This window comes from the organism of the source record quoted next, unplaced genomic scaffold (genome assembly GCF_019419815.1).
Source record: "Pyrus x bretschneideri cultivar Hongxiangsu unplaced genomic scaffold, Pyrus_bretschneideri_v1 Contig10, whole genome shotgun sequence".
NCBI classification, from domain to species: domain Eukaryota; kingdom Viridiplantae; phylum Streptophyta; class Magnoliopsida; order Rosales; family Rosaceae; genus Pyrus; species Pyrus x bretschneideri.
The window spans coordinates 2,768,618-2,790,895 of record NW_025999391.1 but is presented as its reverse complement, the minus strand read 5'-3'; the positions used below and the strand labels follow the sequence as shown (position 1 = coordinate 2,790,895).

The following is a 22,278-nucleotide window of genomic DNA, read 5'->3' as shown; positions in this document are numbered from 1 at the left end:
ATTTTATAAATAAATAAACTACTAATAGTTTATTGCCTATTGTCAGGGTTATTTAGTGTAAAGATGGAGATGCAAAAGATTGTTACTGTTCATTAAGAAAAGTTACTGTTTACTGGATGAATTAAATAATGAATAGTCTTAGGAGGCCTTAGCAACGGTGAAGTTGCTCTCAATGGAAACAAAATGCTTTTTTATTTTTATTATTATTATTTTTGTATGCAAAGGGCATGAAGAAGATGAAGTGGCCACTTTAAAATTTGAGATGAAACGACAGCGGCTTAATATTAATCTAATATCCAAATTAGACTAAAGCTGTTTACTGTATTTATATTTATATCACGTAAAAAAATTTAATCCCCAAGTGTTGCTCAGGATCATCATTCCATCATTTCTTGATAACAAACATTTGGGGATTAAATTTTTTTAATCAAATTACAAATTAAACGATATATCATCAAATAAAAAACAAGCACGTTAATCAACATTTAATTAATAATTCAATCATCTTCAACTACAACGTTTAGTTTATAAATTTAATTTTAAAAATTTACTCTTCTTAACATTACTCTTTCTTAATATTTGGAATTCTTTATTTGCATTTTTTTTTCTTCGTTAGAGTTGAAATTTCAACAACATTATCATCATCATATTATTATTATTTAAGTTCTTTTTGCAGACTCTATCCATGGGCATTAATTCATAAATTTAATTTAAAATTTTAACCTCTTTACGAAGATAATTAACTGTTTTTTTACTTGTTATAAATATGACAACCTTTTTGAAAAATGCTTATCTCCATGTATTCGAATCTTCTTTATGGCAAATCCATCATGTCAATCAAGCTATGTGCCACGTATTTTCAATTTGGGGACAATAATGTGATGCCATTATTAAAAGGGCCGAGCATCCTCTTCATGGATATTTAAAGGATCAATTAATCGTGTCTATTTATCATATATTGCACTATCAATTTTCATTAGATAATATTTATATTCAATTTTAAATTTTAAAGTTAAAATAATTTTTACTCGCATTATATATGATGAACGAACATAATTGATTGATCATCCAGATCCTCACAAAAAGAATTCAAAAAGGATCCTATTCTTATTAAAAGGAATTGTATATAGTATATACATATGAAAAGTCAAATGGCGTGGTATGACTAATATTTTGTTGCAGGGCCGTTCTAGAGATATTTTAGGCTCGGGCAATATTGAAAAATGTGCCTTAACTTCACACGTAAGATTTCAATAAAATTATATTTGGAAAACACTTCAAATTCAATAATTAAGAAATACAGAAAATGTAATTTAATTTGTTCGAGAGAAGGGAACTAAAAACTATGGGATTACAAGTAGATAGATGATGCGTTTTATTTTCATTCTATCTAAACTTTACAGTGTTTTTATATAAATCGTGATGTGTCTTTTCTTATTCACTAACCTTGTCAATATGAAACTACAATGATGTTTTCGAGTCTTTAATTGATATGTGTAAGCAGTGAATGAACACTAAATTAAACTTATCGGTGACATGTCATATGATTTGCAAATTTGGTCTACGCATTACTCCTTGTTGAAGGTTAGACTTGAATTGAAACGAATGTTTAAAAATTGCAACCCACATAGCTACTAGCTAATAATTAAAAAGAAATTAACAACTGAATATAAATTCGTAAAATTTGAAGAGAATAAATATGCACACAGCATTTTGAACTCAAGGACCTCTCGTTAATTTTAAACAACCAAAATCCTTGCTTTTGATTAAACTTATTGATCATTTAGCCAAATGTTATTAATCTAAACTCTTATAAAAAGAAAATTCGTAAAAATTGGAAAGTATAAAAAAAACAATTCTAGTGTTCAGAACCCAAGACCTCCTTAGAAATTTTAAAACAACATAAATCACCATTTATGGTCAAACTTTTTCTTCATCTGGCCAAATTTTATAAATTTATACTCCTACGAAAAGAAATTTGTAAAAATTAGAAGGTAAATAAACACACATAGTGTTTTGAAAGCAAGACCTCATCATTAATGTCAAATGAATAAAACCACCAATTCTAGTTAAATTTCTTTGTCATTTAACCAAATTTTAAAATTTTATACTCTTATGAAAACATATATGAACATACCACCCTAATAATTTTGGTACCCCCAATTTTTTTGGGCCCTGAACAATTGCCCAGCCCGTACTGGGCCTGGGCAGCCCTGTTTTATTGCACTTGAAGTGTGTATTATGTCACATATGTGTTGTGTCAAAACTCAAACATAGTTTGGACATAAGGTTCAACTTGTATTTATCTCTAGTGCGCTTTTGGTTTCAATGCCACAAGATGGTCCGAGAGAGAGATAACAGGCTTGCCATTGTTAGAGGTTGCTAATGGACAGAGGAGTCCACCAAGATAACTAGTGACGAATTAGACTTGGTACAAAATATGTTTCTCATAAACGAAATCATGGTGGCAGAGTTGTAAAGTTTTAGATCTCAAATATTGAAGTCAGTGTTTGTTTCGACTGAAGGCTTTTGAGATTGCAGTTGAAGAGTTAAGAGGTTTTTTGTGGAAATGTAATTGGGTTTGTCTCTAAAAAACTGTTGGGTTGATTGAAGAATCACGCAAGGTTTTTGTTTAATTGTAGAGGTTAACAAAGGTTCTGAGCTTGAAAGCCTCCGGTTCTATTTATAGGTAGGGGAGAAGGAACAACCTCGATCATATTGTTAAGTAGGAGATGGGTAGATTGGTCATTTGGCGTTGACATCGATTGTAATTATTGATATAGGGCCTTTAGTTGTGTTTTGAGGAAGTTCCCACAATCGCAGTAGTGACCTCAGTGCGTTGAATGACGCATACATATGCATTTAAAGGGGCAAGAAATTTTTGGGCCCTAATTGTTTGTGTGTCAAATGTGCCTCGGAGAAAACTATGTTCGAGACCTTAGACATGTTGGAAAGAAATGAGATGACCATCTAAGCCCTAATTTGGACTTCAAAGTTGGTGGGCCGAAGTAGTGTGACTTTTGCGTAAATAAAAATGGATAGGCCCATAGCAGGCCTTGTTTTTATTTGGGGGTGTTTTAATATAGGTGGCTCATTTTTCAATTTAATTGAGTAAATCCTTTTAAGAATTTGATTAAACATTTTTTCTGCAATTTTATTAGAGGGTACCTTTGATTGTATGATCATTTGATTATTTTGGTTCGTTTGATTACCTATAATATGGATACATTTGATTTTATGATACATTTGAATTTCTTGTACATTTTGTTTCTTGTTACACTTAAAATCTAAACGTACCAAAAGTTGGTAAGTTTATTTTCAAATATACCATAGATTTTAAATACGTTTTTTTATATAACTGTATGTAAAATTTTAACAAATTGATGAAGTTTACTTATGAAAGTTTTAATGACATCTATAATGAAGAATTAGTTAAATTAATATATTTAATAAAGTTACGAATTTAAAATCCTTAAATTGTAAGAAATTAGTTGTTAGCTAGCTTAAGCATATGTATATTAGATAAATAAAAGGCAATTGATCAAAGCATCTTAATATAATTTTGTCAAAAAAAAAAAAAAGGATGTTTAATCTAAACAAGCTAAAAAAAAATGAGATAGGAACCTCGCTGGATAGGGGTATCGAAAAAGGGACCGAACACCGAATCAAAACCAAAAAATCGAAAACTATGAGGAAACCGAAGCGAATCGAACCTTATTGGTTCAGTTTCGATTTTGGAGGCTTAGAAACCAAATCGAATCCCTTTATATTTTATGAATCTATGCCCATGATGTTTTTTTTTTGTTCTTTTTTTTTTTTGTGAAACTTTGTTGCCAAGTTTGAAACTAAGCCTATGACTTTTTCAAAAGAGCATACTTTGTTCAAATATGGAGGATATTTCATGGGTTATAGAGGAAAGCTTTGGAAGGCCTTAGACCTTGGATAAGCCTCTCTATTTGTTTGCTTTTTCAATGGATACAGTGATAATTTTTCTTTGCAATTGAGGTTGTTGATAGAATATGATTAGTTTATATAATCTTGTATATGTACAACTACCTTCCACCTTCCCACTTTCTTTCATTTTCTTATTATTAGTCTACTAAAGCAAGCCTCTTTTCTAATTCCATACTTAAAAAAAAAAAAAAATCAAGTTTTATAAAATAAAAAAAAAAAAACCAAAACCATACTGAAACCAAAATCAAACAAAACCAAACTGGAAAAAAAAAAAAAACCAAAGTGAAAAAAAACCGAACCAAATGAAACCGAACCCACCCCTATCGCTTGATCCTCTTTGTGAGGATCGCGAGGACCCTTTAATCCTATTATTTTATCGTACATCGTGCGATAAAAAAATATTTAAAATTATATTATTTAAAATTAAGCACAAACAATACCTAACAAACATTAATCATAAAATAAAAAAATATTTAAAATTATATTATTTAAAATTAAGCACAAACAATACCTAACAAAAATTGATCATAACATATAAAATGAACAAGTATAATTAAAGAATTTCCAAAATTATCACAAAACAATCTGTGCGAAGATCCTATCTAGAAATAATTATAAGGAATTCTAATGACTCCTTTATTTATGGCCTAAACACGTCAACAAACAATTTAAATAGTAGTGCGTGGAAATTGAGAGGATGCAGATGTTTTATTTGTGGCCCAATCACATCAACAAACAATTTAAGTACAATACTTGGGTACACGTTAGGAGTACCTAATATACTGACCATCCTATCGAAAACGACACGTGCCATTTTGAAACTGCACACATCTAAAATTCACGTCGGCAAGATATTATTTTCAGTTACATCCTCCCATTTATTAATGAATAAGGTATAAAATCAAAAGCATACAGTGACTGTTATCCAACAAGTTCAGAAATGGGAAAGCAGGTGGCCGTTGTAGGAGCTGGGATTAGTGGCCTCCTTGCCTGCAAGTACACACTTTCAAAGGGATTTCAACCTATCGTGTTTGAATCTACGAGCAGCATTGGAGGAGTGTGGACCAAAACTGTTGAGTCTACCAAGCTCCAAACTCCTAAACCGGTCTTCCAATTCTCAGATTTTCCATGGCCATCTTCAGTGGAAGAGGACTTTCCTAGCCAGCATCAAGTTTTGGATTACATCCAATCATATGCTCAACATTTTGACTTGCTTAAGCACATCAAATTCGACACCAAAGTGTGTGGCATTGAGTATGAAGGTGCATCTGAGGATGAGATGCAAGCTTGGAGTCAATGGGGTGGAACTGGAGAGCCTTTCAGCTCCAAAGGGAAATGGAAAGTTGCAGCAGAAGACAAACATAGCTGTTCAACGGAGGTGCCTTCTTGTTTTTTCATGCATAGATCTATGTATACATCTTTTCGAGTTTAATTATGTTACGCTGTTATATTGTCAATTTTTAAGTCATACTGATATGATCATGCATAAGCAGGTTTACCTTGTGGACTTTGTGATCCTCTGCATTGGGCGGTTTAGTGATGTTCCAAACATTCCTGAATTCCCTTACAACAAGGGCCCAGAAGCATTTGATGGGGAGGTTATACACTCAAAGGATTATGCCGCAATGGATTACGAAAGAGCGCGTAACTTCGTGAAAGGAAAGCGTGTAACAGTTGTTGGATTTCAGAAATCTGCACTGGACATTGCAATGGAGTGTTCGAACACAAATGGTAACTAGTTTCGTGAAAATTAATTGATTGTCACATGGCATGTACCCAGAATATTGTGATCATTTTGTTCATAGTTTGTACCTATTCCTTTTAATTAATCAGTTGGTTTGCAGGGATTGAACATCCATGCACAGTAATTTACAAGACAGAGCATTGGACTGTTCCTGACTATCTTCCATGGGGTGTGCCCCTGGCATACCTATACCTTAATCGCTTCTCGGAGCTGTTGATTCATAAGCCTGGTGAAGGCGTTCTACTTGGTCTCCTTGCAACAATTCTTTCACCTCTGGTAAACTTTTTTATATTTATTTTCTATGAATTTTTTATAAGCAATCATGTTAGTAGGTTAAATAGTTAGTTGTTAGGGGAGAGGAATCAGTGACATGACATGCTTACTTTCCACCACTCCGGTAAAGCATCATTAGCTTATTTTTTATGAACTTAGTATTAATCAATTTGTAAAAAGAGGAGTTTATTAAGAATATATTTGGTGAATTTTAACAGAGATGGGGATTTTCAAAATTTGTTGAAAGCTACATAGCTAAGAAGCTTGGGTTGGCCAAGTACGGAATGGTACCTAAGCATAGTTTTCTTCAAGAAATCAGTTCTTGTCTGCTCTCAACAATACCAGAAAAGTTCTACGATGGAGTCCAAGAGGGAAGCATCATACTGAAAAAATCCCCCAGCAGCTTCAGCTTCGGCCAGGAAGGCATTTTGGTTGAAGGGGAAGCATCCCCTGTGAAGACAGATTTGGTGATACTCGCTACTGGGTTTAGAGGTGATAAAAAGCTCAAAGACATCTTTGTGTCTCCTACCTTTCATGATTATATAGCTGGTTCGCCGGAGGCCATATTACCCCTCTACAGGTTAGCTCTTTTGAAAGCACATTGGGGCAAGTTTATGCTAAATAAACCACATTTGTTGATCACATCTCTCACATAACTCTAGTCCGAGTCCCATCTATCTAGCTAGGTCTTAATTTTGTGAGACATGTGATCAGTAAATGCGGTGTGCACATGTCGATTTATTTGGTCGTTTTATTAACTGCTGCAACATTTAAATATGATGGCTTATTTTCAATCAGGGAATGCATACATGGACGAATTCCACAACTAGCCGTAATTGGATTTTCTGAGAGTGTTTCAAACTTGTACACATCCGAGATGAGATGCAGGTGGGTAGCTGAGCTTCTTGCAGGCACATTTACGTTACCAAGCATAAAAGAGATGGAGAAAGATGTGAACAAATGGGACGGATTTGCAAAGCGATACGCGGGCAAATACTTTCGGAGATCATGCAACGGTACCCTTCATATATGGTACAATGACCAGTTGTGCAAGGACATGGGATGGAACCCTAAAAGAAAGAAGGGACTATTTGCTGAATTATTTGAGCCTTATGGACCATTGGATTATGCTCCATCTTAAAATGTCCATAGTGCGTTGACTTAAAAAATAATTCTACCTTTTCTTTCCTTTCAAATAAGTGTAACTTAAAAGGTTACGCTAGTTGTGCGCTACTATGTAATAATATTCAAGGAGAAGAATTTTTGATATATTTGGTTATCGCACTCTTTTTTATTTTGCTGATATTCATCATTCATGTTTTTAGATTTTTATGGCAGAATCTTTTTACATCTGCTATGATTATTTCTCCCTCCACCAACTCATCCCTATTTCAATTTTGACATAAAACAACATGCATTGAAATAATCTGCCCATTCAGTGAAATGCACTGGACTGTGCTGCGCCTTTTTATTTGACCTTTTATTATAACTTTTTATTCTATATAAATAATTTGTAGTTTATGATTTATTTAGAGATTTGTTATTAGCATTCTAAAAATCTCATTCTACATTTTTTACAAGTTTATTTTTCATTCTAATAATAAAAAATTTAAAACGTGAAATGAAAATTTTGAAATTCTAATAACAATTTCTTTTATTTAAAAACATTTTAAATTTTAGTTGGATGTTAGAAGAAAGTCAGATATTCAAGTGAGGGCGTACAAAGAAAAAGGGGTCCATTGATAAAAATTGAGTGTGGTCAAACTTTTATTCTAATTTATTAATAGTTAGCAATTGAGAGCTATTGGGAAAGTTAATTTGTGTGGACCTAAAGACATTGAATCAATGCGCCAGTCTCAGTGTATTTCTAAGGAACTGATACGAAAAGTGGCTTTCTTGTCAGAGTTTTTGTTTTTTGTGTCATGTGAGTTTGATTACGATGAGCAATTAAAGATTGCTTCAAGTACGTAAATAACTATATTATCTTTTAAACGCTATTTGCAGGGATATCGATCTCGTGGAAAGAAGATATATGAAGCAGCTTTGTGAATACAACGAAACATAACCTAACGCTTCTTGTTTATAAAAATTTTGCACACTTCTGAGACAAACCTTAAGCACACAAGAGATAACAAAAATGCTCAAGATTGTCTACAAACTGAACTCCAGAAATAAGTTTCTAACATTAGTACTTTTGGTCAAAGATGGAGGAAGGAAAATTATGCTATTGGTTCTTCATTTTCACAAAAATCTTCCTTATATAGAGATTAAGGTGACTATCTAAATTGGTTAAACAACCATTCAAATAGGCCTGCATGCATCTGTTCAAGGAGCATTCAAATAGGCATTAACTTTGTTCAAACTTCTTGAATAATTAAAAGATACATTTTCATTTGACTCATGCCTCTCTAAGAAGTGTCTGTACCTAAAATATGCACAATTTTACTTAATTGGTTTAAAGTCAAAATACGACATTTTGGGGGATTAGTGTGCAAATAGACTAAAAATTGCATGTGGGAATGTTTCTCCATATGGTTTGAAGCAGTGGCTTTATTGCAAATAAAGATATTGGCAGACTTAGGAGATGGACATGTGGAGAAAAGAAGTCAACTTACTTCTTTTAAATATTAATCCATTCAAGTGAGATTCATGGACAGATGGTGGAAAACCAATTTGCTTCTTTTAATATTATTTCATATGCAAGTTGGCAGTAGAGCTCTTTGCACAGGTTCAATGTCATCAGCAAATTGGCTCTCTTAGTTCTCTATATAAGGAAGCAGAGGCAAAAGGATTATGTACACTCAACCAATCAATCAAACAATTCAACTCAGTTCAAGCTATGCACCCTTTTTAATACTTCAATTCTGCAAAAGCCTTGTATTTCCTTTTAAAGCTCTGCTATTCTTCCAAGTAGTATCGATTTCCTTGTATTCTCATTTACATTTCTATTCCCATTGCATTTACTCATTTCACTTACAGTATTTACGTCTCCAGTGCACTCGCACTTACTTTCTTTACTTTCCTCTACCAGCTACATTTCCAGCAAACTTGTCATTTATATATTGTTATATTTCTCTATATAAGTAAAGTCCTTATCATTAAGGCAAAGAAGAACTTTGATTTGAGCCACTCCCACTCAATGGCATAATCTCTTTGTTTGAAGTCAAATTCAGGCTCGATCTCAATCATTCAAATCCTATCTACTAACGGCAATAAGTAGTATCATGATCGCAATCACCAATATCTTGTTCGAGTAAATTATCGGCATGCACGCCTGGCCCATGTTTAAATTAGGGGGCGAACAAAAAGGACATCATTTTAATGAACTTAATCTTATTTATAAATATTGCCTACATATATGCACGAAATTCAAATGCATTGGAGTCCAATAATCACTTCATGTTGATTCAATTCTAGTAAAAAATTCCAACCCAATGATACGGCCAACCAATTGGCGGGAACAGAAATCCGACCCGTCTCCGTATCATGACCCAACAGCTGCCTTTGTATTTTTATAAACAAAATTTCAACCCTTCCAATCATAATCAGGCTTTCCACTTACCATCACCCACATTGCATCTCAATGACCATTGCCACCACCACCTATCACCACCATTAGGACCGTCATGCCGCCGCCGCCACCACTCTCCACTACCATTGTTATCATATCTGTAGAGCAAAAAAAATCCAAAAAATCATGGAACTGACACATGGATTATTTTTCAAAAAAGACAAGACTGCCCCTATTAAATGAGTAGGGAGCATTCTCATTCACCATGCGTAACTAAGGTAGAGCAGACAAAGAACCACGACTGCTCAAGGCACCTGTGCCCGTAGGAAAAGTCAAAGATATTTAATATTTATGATAGAATAATTACTTTTTCCTATCATAAACACATTACTAATCAGAGAAGACCTCTTTCAAGTAAGTAATCATAATTTCATTTATTTAGGATATTTACCTAATTACTCTAAGATATTATTTACACAAATATCTTGGAATATTCCCACTTAAATACAAACCTAAAGCGCAGGCCACCCCTAAACCTTAGAGGGTCGGCCCCCTCTCCTTTTCTCTCTTATAAATATCCACTTTATCTCCAAAATTCAGAAAGCCTTTTGCTATACAGAAAAGCCAAACACTCATTCTCTCAAAATTTATGACTTGCAAGTGAGAGGTTTATGTTCAATTCTCGCCAAAGGAAAATTTGAACCACATTATTGCTAGCCCATTGTGAGGCTCATCCCACTTCTTGCTCAAAGAGGAGCAATTTTACCACCACGGAGCACCACCACCATGGCAGTCATGGGGACCACCGTGGTAGTGGGGAGTGGGCCAACTTTTTCGCACAGGGAGTAGCTACGCCAGCATCCCACAAGTTGGCCCAAGCCTACACGCCTCTATTCAGCGGTCAGCCTAAGCAGCTGAAGGCAGATAGAGCAGCCCAGCATTCTCGGGCACAAGCCCAGTGTGAGCCCAGCGCACTTCAAAGCCGAGCCCAGGTCCAGCACCCACGTGCACCGCAACGAGGTAGCCCATGCACGTGGCCCATTTAGCAGCGGAAATAGTCTAAGATCGGTTTAACCGTCCCGACTTATGATTTCTGGATCGCTGATTGAACTGGGGGTATTTCACCCTATTTCTCTGCAGATTTGACATTTTCCAACTCAAATCTCGCGCCCAGAGTCCATTACACTTACACTACTCAAGGAGATGCATACCATCCAAGCTCTTCCAACCCAAATGGAGAACAATACTTGTCCTGACAAGTCATAAAACTGACAAGTGCCATAGCTCAACAAACGACCTTGGTGAATCAGCTCTTGCAGTGTACCGAGATGCAGCTTGACCCAGATAAGATGTTCCGAAGTAGGACAAGGGTAGATGACGAACCTCTTTAGTAGTGTCCCAACAAGCAGCCCCTTGACCAGCCACGAACAGAGTGTTCGGCAATGTACACTCCCGATTGGGCCTCCGAGATAGTGTATACTCTCGTTTTAGCATGCGGGTGAGTGTGCACTCACGGTTGAGACACACTCTGATAATCAACATGAGCAACCTTCTAGGCAAAGTGTTCATTCGCGGCTAGGTCCACAAGGAACATGATGGACGGAGAGAAGCAGTCACTTAATCCAGCTCAAGTTCAACCGATAGCCTACAAGTAATTCGCTCGTTTGCTAGGAACGTACCACATGTATTGCAGTCCCTGTATAGACAAGCCAAACACATGGAAGAACAGTCTAAACAAGCAGGTCACGATCAGGGCCAGCTGTGAGCTTCACTACCCTAACAAAAGAAAATTTTAGGAAGAAGTAGAGAAGCTATTGACCAAGCAATTGTGCGATTTCTAATGCTACGAGGTCACTGATGAGGTACTATAAATGGACATGACCAACATAAGCAGGCCACCCTTCACGAACGAGATCGAGCAGGCAAAACCTCCACGCAAATTTAGCATGCTACATTTCACATCCTTCAAATGAGATTGAGACCCAGAGATGCACCTAAAGCACTACTAAAGTGCAATGATCATCTATGGAAACAATGACGCTCTTATGTGTAAGATATTTGCCACCACTTTATAAGGCGAGACGCAAGATTAGTTCCACACTCTGCTACCACAATCTATCCGGAGTTTCGAGGAACTTTCTTTGGTTTTCACCAAAAAGTATTCATCATATCGCTTAATCAAAAAGAAGGCTGACCACTTGTTCAACGTCAAGAAAAACCCAAAGAAGTCACTCCACGACTATGTAAAGAGGTTCAAAGCAAAGAAGGCTTAGCAATGGCATCATTCATAATGGGCTTCCCACTGAGCACCATTTATTCAAAAAATTGATCGTGGAAGAAGAAATGACCCTGTCAGCTTCGTATGCTTTGGCGGATAAGCATGCACTATGGAATGAGGCTAAGTAGCCTAGCAGAAAGGAGTTAGAAAAAAGGCACATGAACCGTTCCCCGATCAGAGAAGACGTAGTGCCTGAAACATTCACCAAGTTCACAGCTTCAATTGGCCAGATTCTCCGTAAACTTAATAATAAACCTTGGTTTGAACTGCCGTCACCCTTGAAGGGTGATCTTACTAGCTGGATCAGACAAAGTATTGCGCATTCCATCAAAGACCAATCCACACTACCAATGGCTGCCTGAAGTGGAAGCAATACCTTGAGAAACTGAGAAAAAAAGATCGGTGCACGAGTATCTTGACAAGTCAGCGACACAGCCTACACAAGTAGCGGAAGCCAACACTAAACCCTTAACAAAGACAATGCGGATTAATGGCATCTTTTCCAAGTCTAAGCACTTTCAGGATACAAGTAACTCCGAATGAAAGAAGCATCTGACTTTCATCAAGTTGTAACATGATGGAATGCTGGGGAAACGTCCCATCACTCCCTAAACCCCGTTCAGGCTTATCTAAATAAGTTCAAAATCTCAAGCAGCTCGACGAACAAGACCTTGCAAGCCAGAGGATTATCCAGTTGTTATAAAGTTTCTACCTTCTAGCATAGTTGATACATTTCTGTATTCCCAACTAAGATTCAAGAAGTATTTCATAAGCTTGGCTCAACTACTGTCTACAACAACTACTCAAACCCATATTTAGGTAAGCTCTCTAGTACGAGAAGGTAAACTAATTGCTCTCTAGTGCGAGAGGGTAAACCAATCACCCGACATCCATATGGGAAAGCTCTCCAGTGCAAGAGGGTAAACTAATTACTTTTAAGTGCGAATGGGTAAACCAATCCCCCAACACCCATCTAGGTAAGCTCTCGAGTACGAAAGGGTAAACTAATTGCTCTTCAGTGTGAGAGGGTAAACCAATCCCCCGACACCCATCTGGGTAAGTTCTTCAGCGTGAGAGGGTAAACTAATTGCTTTCCAATGCGAGAGGGTAAACCAATCCCCCGACACCCATTTGGGTAAGCTTTCCAATGTGATAGGGTAAACTAATTGCTCTCCAATGCGAGAGGGTAAACTAATTCTCTGACACCCATTTGGGTAAGCTCTCGAGTACGAAAGCATAAACCAAATCTCTGACATCTATGTGGGTCTACTATTCAATGGAAATGACAAACTTCCCACGAATGTCACATAACTATTCATTTTGATGTGATTAGTTAACGATTTTCATATTCCATAGATCTTTATCATGTTGTGATGCAGGTCACATAACTCAAAAGATAGAATAATCGAATACCAGCTAAGTAATAAATGGTTAGGGGATAGCAGTCGACGATAAATTCAACAGCTCGACGCCCCAAGAAGCCAAAACTCACGGCCAAAGTGGCTTTGTGGGATCGTTAACCTTTTTCAAAGCAATGTGCCCAACCGACGGTTCTATGGCTAAATTTTTTGCAAAGTGCTTCAAGAAAGCAAAGTTTCAAGAAAAACAAAGATGGAGTAAAGCTAAAGCAGTTTATTAAATTTCTAAGCATCATGCCTTCATCAGCCACTTCGCACTCAACAGTTTGCTCACCTGACACTTCATTTTCAGCAGCTCCGACCTTGGCAGCACCATCATTAATTGCTCCATCTACGACAGTTGAAAAATCAAACCCAAGCAGTTTCCTCCTTCTTGGCAAGCAGCATAGACGTGGCAGCCCAAGCTATGGTCCTTGCCACACCAATTCCTCAGCCTATGCCGAGCTAACTCTTGGTCCCTACTAGCCGACATGTTGTACCACCTCGACGATTGCCCTGTGGAAGCACCACCTAATAAGAAGATAAAGAAAATTAAGTCTTTGTTACTTTGGTGTGGCACAGAGAAGACAAAGAAATCAATTGAAGACGGTTCTTTGCACGAGCAAGCGAAGAAGAATGTTAGGGGAAGAAGAACAAATATCCCCTAGCTTTCTCCTTTTCTTGTAGGGATAAATAATTGCCCTCCGAAGTTAATTTAATCCCTTACTTAAGGTAGGCTTAAATAGGCTTTGGTGGTGATTTGTTTCCCTTTCCTAGAAGAATCTAATTTCAAGTTTAAGTGGGAATCTGCATCAAAGTTGATGATCTCTACACCTATTGCATTTTCCTGTGAACAGCCCAGTAGGTATAAGGGCATTTGTGGTGAAAATAATAATCCAAAAAATCATGGAGGTGACATGTGGACTTTTGGATAAAAAAGACTAGATCACTCTCGACGCACACCAGGATTCCTACGTGCATGCAACTAACAACAACGGCTCAATCAAGGAAGAGTCAAAGGTGATCAATATGATATTTATTCAAATCACTCTCATCACTCCTAATCAATCCCTTGATGATTTTATTCAAAAGGTAACTTCCAAAACGTCATATTTAATTTAGGAATAATTGCCATGTTAATTGCAAGATATTATTTCATATAATAACTTGCAATTATTCTCCAAATACCACCATATTGGCCGACTATTCTCCATCTGAAGGGTCGGTCACCCTCCTATAAATACTTCTCTTATCTCACTAAAATGCTAAGTCATTTGCTACCCATAAACTCCTAAACACATTCTTTTCAGAATACTAACTTCAGCATCAGAGATTTTTCGACCAAAGCCCCCCTTTTCATTGTGGGCGCGTGGGACTTTTGACCTTAATTTTAGATGTTATCATTTTACAAGTGCATTTTCGTCAAAGAAAAAGACGACGAAAATTTACATTCACAATCATTGCTTCCCAAATGCCACCACCCTTACCCCACCATCAGCGTCACCATCTTGAAGTTATATGACCAAAGAAAAACACCACCACCAACCCCAAAGCTACTATCACTTTCCTTTTCATTTTAGATCTCGTTAATAGACACATTTTCAATATTTTCTTCCACAAACGATCAGTCTCGAATCAAACTATCACAAACGGTCATTCTCATATGATAAAAATGAAAAAATATATATATATATATATCAATTTCTTATTTTTGTTTTTTTATAAAATTACCAGAGGCCCTTTATCTTCTTGATAATTTCAATTCGACCTTTATCTTTTTAATAAATTAATTTTCACAAAATGGTAGGATTAGAATTCTTTCATGTCTAATCTTTTCTTACGGGTCAGAATGAAAGACCATTTACTTCCACCTTCATACACACTTTGAATTGTGTAAATCCAATTCAATTCAAATGTTGTTGAAGACATTGTAGGAACTTATGAAACTTGTGGGATCTTTAGTCCCACATCGCCTATTCTTCTTTTGAAAATCCATTTTATAAGTGTGTTCCTACACATACGATTTGAAAGAAATTGGGCTAAACCCATTGACTAGATAAAGTCTAATGTTGAATTTTGAAAATTGAACAATCATCTTCCTAACTTTACTTTCACTTTGTGGAATTTGGATCCTATGTTTCAGTTTTGAGCTACCATTCCGAATTTTAGGACTGGACAAGACTATAATGTTCATCTCATGCATCTTCTATGTTCTTCCGGATTTTCCTAGCAAACTTTAGATTTCAAGTCATGTCACATCTTAATAATAAGTTAACAAATCAAAAGTTTATAAAGCTTTTTTGATAGTAAGAAAGAAAAACTGAGCACTATTCCTTTCTCTCTAACCCTAGAGCAACCCGCATAGGCCTTATATGAAAAGGGAGGGGAACTAATAAGGATAGAAGTCACACTAGAGTATATAGATATGGTTGCTTTTTGTCACTGTGGTAAAGCGTCAATTGTCTGCGGTGCGTAATTGTAAATGTGAAATTCCGTTCCCGATTTTCAGTTTTCGTATTTCGTAACATCATGCATTTATTTTAATTTCGTTAATTTGGGATTTTTAGTTAACTGATTTTCCATAGTTACTCATAAAAAATCCATAGACCATTCAAAGTCTCTCTTAATACTTTTGGATAGAGCTTGATCCTACAAATGTGTAGGCAAAACCTATTTGCGAAATAGAGTTGTAGCGAAGGAGAAATAAGCAAGCAAATGTAGGAGTAAAATGGTAGTTTGGACCATCTAATATATAGAAGGCTCTAGCTTTGCTAGAGTAGCCTTGCCCAATTTGGATGGTTAACCCGAGCTGACCTAGGTTTCTTCCTCACGACTAGACCTGGCATTTTGGACCCGACCTGTTAACCCGATCCGACCTGACCCGTTAATATTAGCATTTGGATGGATGCTTAACAGGTCGGGTTGCTAACGGGTGAACCTGTTAAATAACGGGTCACTTTGGATCAACCCATTAGCACCCGTTAACACTCGTTAGTTAAGGATGTTTTTGTAATTTCAGTAAAGTCTTAACAACAAAAAATACACTATGCAAAAATAAATAAATAATAATAATAATTGTTAACGGGCGTTAATAGGTGAAACGGGTGACCCGTTAAGCTTAACGGATTGGGTTCGAGTGACCCGTTAACTTAACTGGTCGGATTGAATCTGACCTAAACCCAACAAACCCGACCCGTTTACAGGTTTACTCACGACCCATGAAAACTAAACCATTTCTTGGCTGTTTTTTTTTTTTGTTTTTTTACACTTTTTCGGCCAATTTCGATGTTAACGAACCTACCCACCACCTTAGATCGACTCATCTCCTTCCCATGAACAAAACTTAGCCAAACTTTGCCCTGTTTGGCCTCCATTTCCAATGACTCGAAGCTCACTGGCTCCGAGCTATCCCGACAGCGATCATGTGATTTTGTCCACCCTGACATCACGTATTACCATTAGTTGACAACTCAGGAACCTAGAAGAAGATCCCTGGATCCTGATCACTAGTTAGAGAAACCACAGCGGTGCCGCGATGCCACGAAACTCCGGTGATTCGTGACTTCCATGACGTTTTTCAACAGCCTCCGACTAGTTTTAGACTCTGGTGAAGGTACGAAAGTTGCTCCATTCATTGTAATATATCTTTTGGTAAGATTTGAGCCAATTTAGTGTTGGTCAGGTGAGGATTGGCCGCAATCGACTCATCTCCTTAGATCGACTCATCTCCTTCCCATGAACAAAACTTAGCCAAACTTTGCCCTGTTTGGCCTCCATTTCCAATGACTCGAAGCTCACTGGCTCCGAGCTATCCTGACAGCGATCATGTGATTCTGTCCACCCCGACATCACGTATTACCATTAGTTAACAACTCAAGAACCCAGAAGAAGATCCCTGGATCCTGATCACTGGTTAGAGAAACCATGGTGGTGCCCCGATGTCACGAAACTCCGGCGATTCGTGACTTCCATGATGGACAATGGGATGGTCACGTGTTGGTCAACACTCGAGGGTGACGCAAGCCATTTAATGAATGCATATGTCAAGAACATGTGAAACATGCATAAAAAATTTCGCATGTAACTACACAATGTAAAATTCAAATGTAAACCTTACAAAATAATATAATAATATTCAACTGCCAACAAATAATAGCGATAATGCATGACATGTTCAAAGCATACTACTAATTCATAATACAATGAAAGGAAAAATAAAAGGTGCTATTACAAGAGATGTCCAACACGGAGAGGAGGACACAAGTTCACTGATATGAGAATGCCTCGTAATTCGGATCGTATGCCTCGTTCCTATGTCCTGAGGGGGGGTGCAAAACAAAACATGAGTGGACCAAGTTTATATATAAGTAATACTAAAATAGTTATATATCAATGTACTAACCCCCAGTTTAGAAAACTTATATAGCATAATAAGTAATAGGTTTTCCGAAAACCCTTGCATGCCATAAACCTTCGTAAAACATATATCATATAGTGTGCTTAGTAGTGGTATCACAACCATCTCTCGACCGAAGCCATATATAAGTATCTTCTACCCGTAGGCACTACAACCCCCGGCTGGAGCCATATATAAATATCATTTGTCCAAAGGCACATAGTATGAAAAACCACTAAGTAAGCACATAAAATCATGAACATAATATTTCCAAAATATGTCTCAATCGGAGCTTAATAGCTTAAACATCATATCATAAATCTCAGCAGCAGTTATTCGATAAAGCATAATATTTCATAAAGTGTAAATTCGATTACTTCATAAACGTTTCATAAAACGTAGTCATAAAATCATGTTTTTCATGTAAGAATTTCTAATAATAAAATCATGCATTTTAGAAGGGGTCTACTCATAGATACTCCATCGTTGAAGGGCCGTGCGAACTAGGGAGAACGAAAACGCCACTAACAAATGCACATAAGCACATAAAGGGACCAATTAATAAAAATCTACTGAAACAGTTGAATTTTGGAAAATGGATATCATAAATGGATTCAAGATGTTGAAAAACCTAAGGGGCAACCTTGGGTACCTCCACGCGTCAAGTTGGGTTGCCAGAAAGTTGGCCGGAAAAGTCGACAGCACTGTCGTGGACAGCGACGGAGCACAGTACCTCGGGCGGAGCGCATGTCCTCCACGTGCCTACCAAGATAGGTGCCTACGTGCAGGTCCACGTTCGGACCCACGCGCTGATTGGAATCTGGGATCCGACTGGGTTGGGTCATATACTGGTCTAATTTGGTGTCTAGGTTTGGGCTTGTTTCTGGGTTGGGCTTAATTGCATGGCTCAAGGTTTGGGCCGAGTAATAGTTGGGTTCTGGATCCAGGTTTAAGGGTATCAGGTTGGGTCAACCCGATTTCAGGCCGTGGATTGGCCGATTTCTAGTTAAAACTTCAAACACTCATAACTTTCATAATACTCAACCAAATCAAGTGATTCAAAAACAAAAATCATAGTTCTTAATGAGATAAAGAGAATGGTACCTTGAATGACGGCTAACTAGCTATCGTTTGGCAGAAAAATGGTCTAGAAGTCACAGGTTCTCGCTGGAAACTGGGGAAAGCTCACTCCGAGTTATTTCTGCGTTTAACAAAAACAAGCCTTGTTCTAACCTTAAAACACATCCCAAAGGTTTCTAGGAACTTACCCACGTCGGAAAAATCACGAAAGTAGTTGGAGTACGTTGGAGGAGGGATGTACCGTGACTGACACGGTTGAAGTATCAAGTTTTGGCCTGGGGTTTCGAGGTCCTACATCCAAGCAATGAGTTTTGTGGTTGTTGTGTGAGTGAAGCTTAGAAAGGAGAGGGAGAGTTTGCAAAGAAGAGAGAGCTCGAGGTAGTCTTACGGGAAAAAAGAGATAAAGTGATGGGGAGATAAAGAGAGAGAAAAGGATAAGAACATCTAAAAAAGGAAGGGGGAGTCCGGATGGGGACAAGGATAAAGTAACACATAAAAAGACTTCAAAACATGTTAAAAACACTTAAAACAGTGGGAAACAAGTTTAGACATGTTAAGTGGTAATACCCGACCAATTTCATGCAAAAATAGCTCAAAACAGAATGTTACCCCCCCCCCCCACACTTAAACTAAACATTGTCCTCAATGTTTTAGACTAAACTAACAGCAAAGGAACACACAAATAAACACATCACACATAACATAGAGTAAGCAACAAAGGAAAAGGTTTAGGGATGTAAATCTGAGTTTGGAGCGATTCCCAAGTTCTTCCTTTGTTGATTGCATGGGTTGCCTCCCAAGTAGCGCTTTCTTTTACGTCTTGCAGCCGGACGATGCCACATTGATCAACCTTCATGGGAACCCACGGCATAGTGGGTGGTCTCCTCCACATCATGTTCTACAAAGCTCTCGTAGTGAGGCTTCAATTGATGCCCATTCACCTTGAACTCTTGAAACTACGAACTTGGACTGCACCATGAGGAAAAACATTAGTTATAACAAAGGGTCCAATCCAACGTGAACGTAACTTACCCGGAAATAGACGAAGACGAGAATTAAACAACAACACTTTTTGTCCCTAAATGCTAAACGAAATCCCTTCCGTCCAATTGAGGATGAGGAAGAGGTTTTGGAGCATGAAATTCCATACCAAAGTGCAATTGGTGCTTTATTGTACTTGGGTCAATGCACCAGACTCGACATCTCCTTCGCTGTTAATCTTTTGGCTAGATACAGCAACGCCCCTACACGCTGACACTGGAATGGTGTTAAAGACATTTTCCACTACCTCAAAGGTACGACGAATTTGGGCTTGTTCTACATTCACGAATCCTTGAGAAGAGCCGCAGCCCTCTCGATCCTCGGGTTGATTCACGACTCACTGGTGACGCAGATGCTAGCTATATGTCTGATCCACATAAGGCACATTCTCAAACGGGTTATGTCTTTACCATTGGAGAGACCGCTATATTTTGGAGGTCCACCAAGCAAAGCTAGTTACGACGATCTTTTGAAGACAATGCAGCATGTATCGAGCAGTTAAAGAATGGATACATCAAGGGAGACAACACCAAGCACATTGCACTGAAGTTCTTTTATTCTCACTAGCAACAATAGCATCAGAACATTGAAGTCAAGCAAATCCGTTCCCAGGACAACATGGCCGATCTCTTCACGAAGTCATTGCCCAAGTCTACTTTTCAAAAGCTCGTCCAAGGAATCGATATGCGTAAATTGACAAGCTCATATTTATATATATTTTATATCAAATTCACTTGTCTTTTCTTAGTTAGTTCCTTATATTTTTGAGCTATTTACTTTGTTTTTGTGTTTTGTAGGATTTGTCAAGCAAAGAAAAGAAAAATAGCACAAGTGGGATTTTAAGTAACAAATTCGTCAAAACTGCCTGTGCACGTCAGCTGACTTTGGAATTAAGTTGCGGACAACTCAGAATGAATTAGAGAATGAGCCTTACATTCTTGGAAAGCTACGGATGTCTATTTTCTGGAGCATTTCGCGGATTGTTAATATCATTTTTCTAGAAGAAGTTATGGCCGTTTTAACACTGAAAAGTTCCCAACAGGCTGAGTAGTTTGTAACTGACAAGAAAGCATTGAAAGCAATAAATCCAATAAAACTAGCAGCCAAAACTGATGCAATTAAGAACAAACCAGCTGACACCTATTCAAATATCAAAGGAAATGGAATTAAAGATGAGGATTAAGAGGGAGTTATTGGCATAAAGGCTACCCAAGGAGTTACAATTGTTTCACCATTTCCTCTCACTTATTGTCATCACTAAATGGCTATTAGTGGGTGAGTTAAGGAGAAGAAAATGATGCAGCAAGAATTGGTTTAAAAGTAGTGTTGGGGAAGGAAGGAAAGAGGGGAAGCCTCAGTCGATTTCTTTCGATTCTATTTTCTCAAACTCACGTCTATATTTTGTTTTAACTTAAGGATTGTGTAACTAAATTTTTAGTAGTTAGAGGCTGTTTGAAGCCCCGAATTTGATTGCAAGTTTGTTATGACATTTCGTTTGAATTACTTTTATGAATGGATGAAAATTGGTTCACTACTTGTCTTACTGATGAATTCTTTATGTGTTTTCTATAGATGCATACTTAGTAAGCATATCTAGGATTCTAATGCTATGAATATGTGTGTGTCTGCCCTTGTCGAATGAGGACCTACATATGTTATAGAGTAGTACCTGTTAATTGCGATTAACATGTGAACCAATTTCTAGGATAAATAAGACAACGCCAGTACTTACGATGCCTTGTGATGACTCAAACTCTTTTCATTCTTAATGATTTCTACTTGTTAAATCTATGAACACACCATTCTAGATTGCATGTTAGAGACTAAGTTAAGTTGAAAACGCCATTCTCTTAACATACCACATAAGAAAGAGTAATAGGTTGAGTTCTAACATTGAGCCAACTTGAGCATCTTCATCCGGAAATAGAAGGAATTTGAATGAAACATAACATGTTTGCATGATTATTTGGTGGTGGATAGCAATTCCCCTAACTCGTTTTTCTTAATTTGTGAACTACTTAAAAATCTGTTTTTGTCCTGATTTTGTTTGATTTAATTTAAATAGCAAATCAATTACAAAAATCCCAAAATTTTGTGTGAGTGTAGCTCTATGTGTCTAGTATTTGCATATAAAATTTCGTAGACTTTAGATAAGTGTAAGTTGGTCTAATAATTATTTTTCGGTGGCTGGTCAGTAGGGATGGCAGGCCAGTTTTTGTGACATTTTAAGTAGTTAGATAAAACAATTTTCTGCGGGAAATACCCTTATTTTCATATGCTACAATTGACAAATATTATTGTTAATAAGGAAAATTAATTGGACATTTGTGTGCTACTTTGTGGTGTGTTTTTAATCCTACCATAAATTATCTGAGTTTATTGCTTGTAGGTCTTTGGAAGTTATGTCTAACTTAGGGGAAGTATCCTGAAGCATATTCACTTGATCTTAATGTACTATTTTTCCTACAATTAGGAACATTTTTCCTATTGGGTTTTTGCTACCTAACGAGGTTTTGATGAGGCACCCATCCTGGGATGATCATACTTTGTTGAGTTCACTATTTTCATCCTGTTTGACGTTTGTTTTAGACATTATGCATACTT

General features: G+C 37.1%; 1 protein-coding gene across 1 annotated transcript; it reads left to right on the top strand.

Annotated features, from left to right (window-relative positions):
* The first annotated feature begins 4,844 nt into the window (after positions 1-4,844).
* Positions 4,845-7,258, top strand: LOC103962417 (probable flavin-containing monooxygenase 1). The gene is made up of 5 exons (XM_009375113.3): positions 4,845-5,332; positions 5,448-5,685; positions 5,799-5,974; positions 6,190-6,551; positions 6,770-7,258. Exons 1-5 carry the CDS (start codon positions 4,895-4,897, stop codon positions 7,110-7,112), a joined length of 1,557 nt encoding a protein of 518 aa, XP_009373388.2. The 5' UTR covers positions 4,845-4,894; the 3' UTR covers positions 7,113-7,258.
* The last annotated feature ends 15,020 nt before the right edge of the window (positions 7,259-22,278 follow it).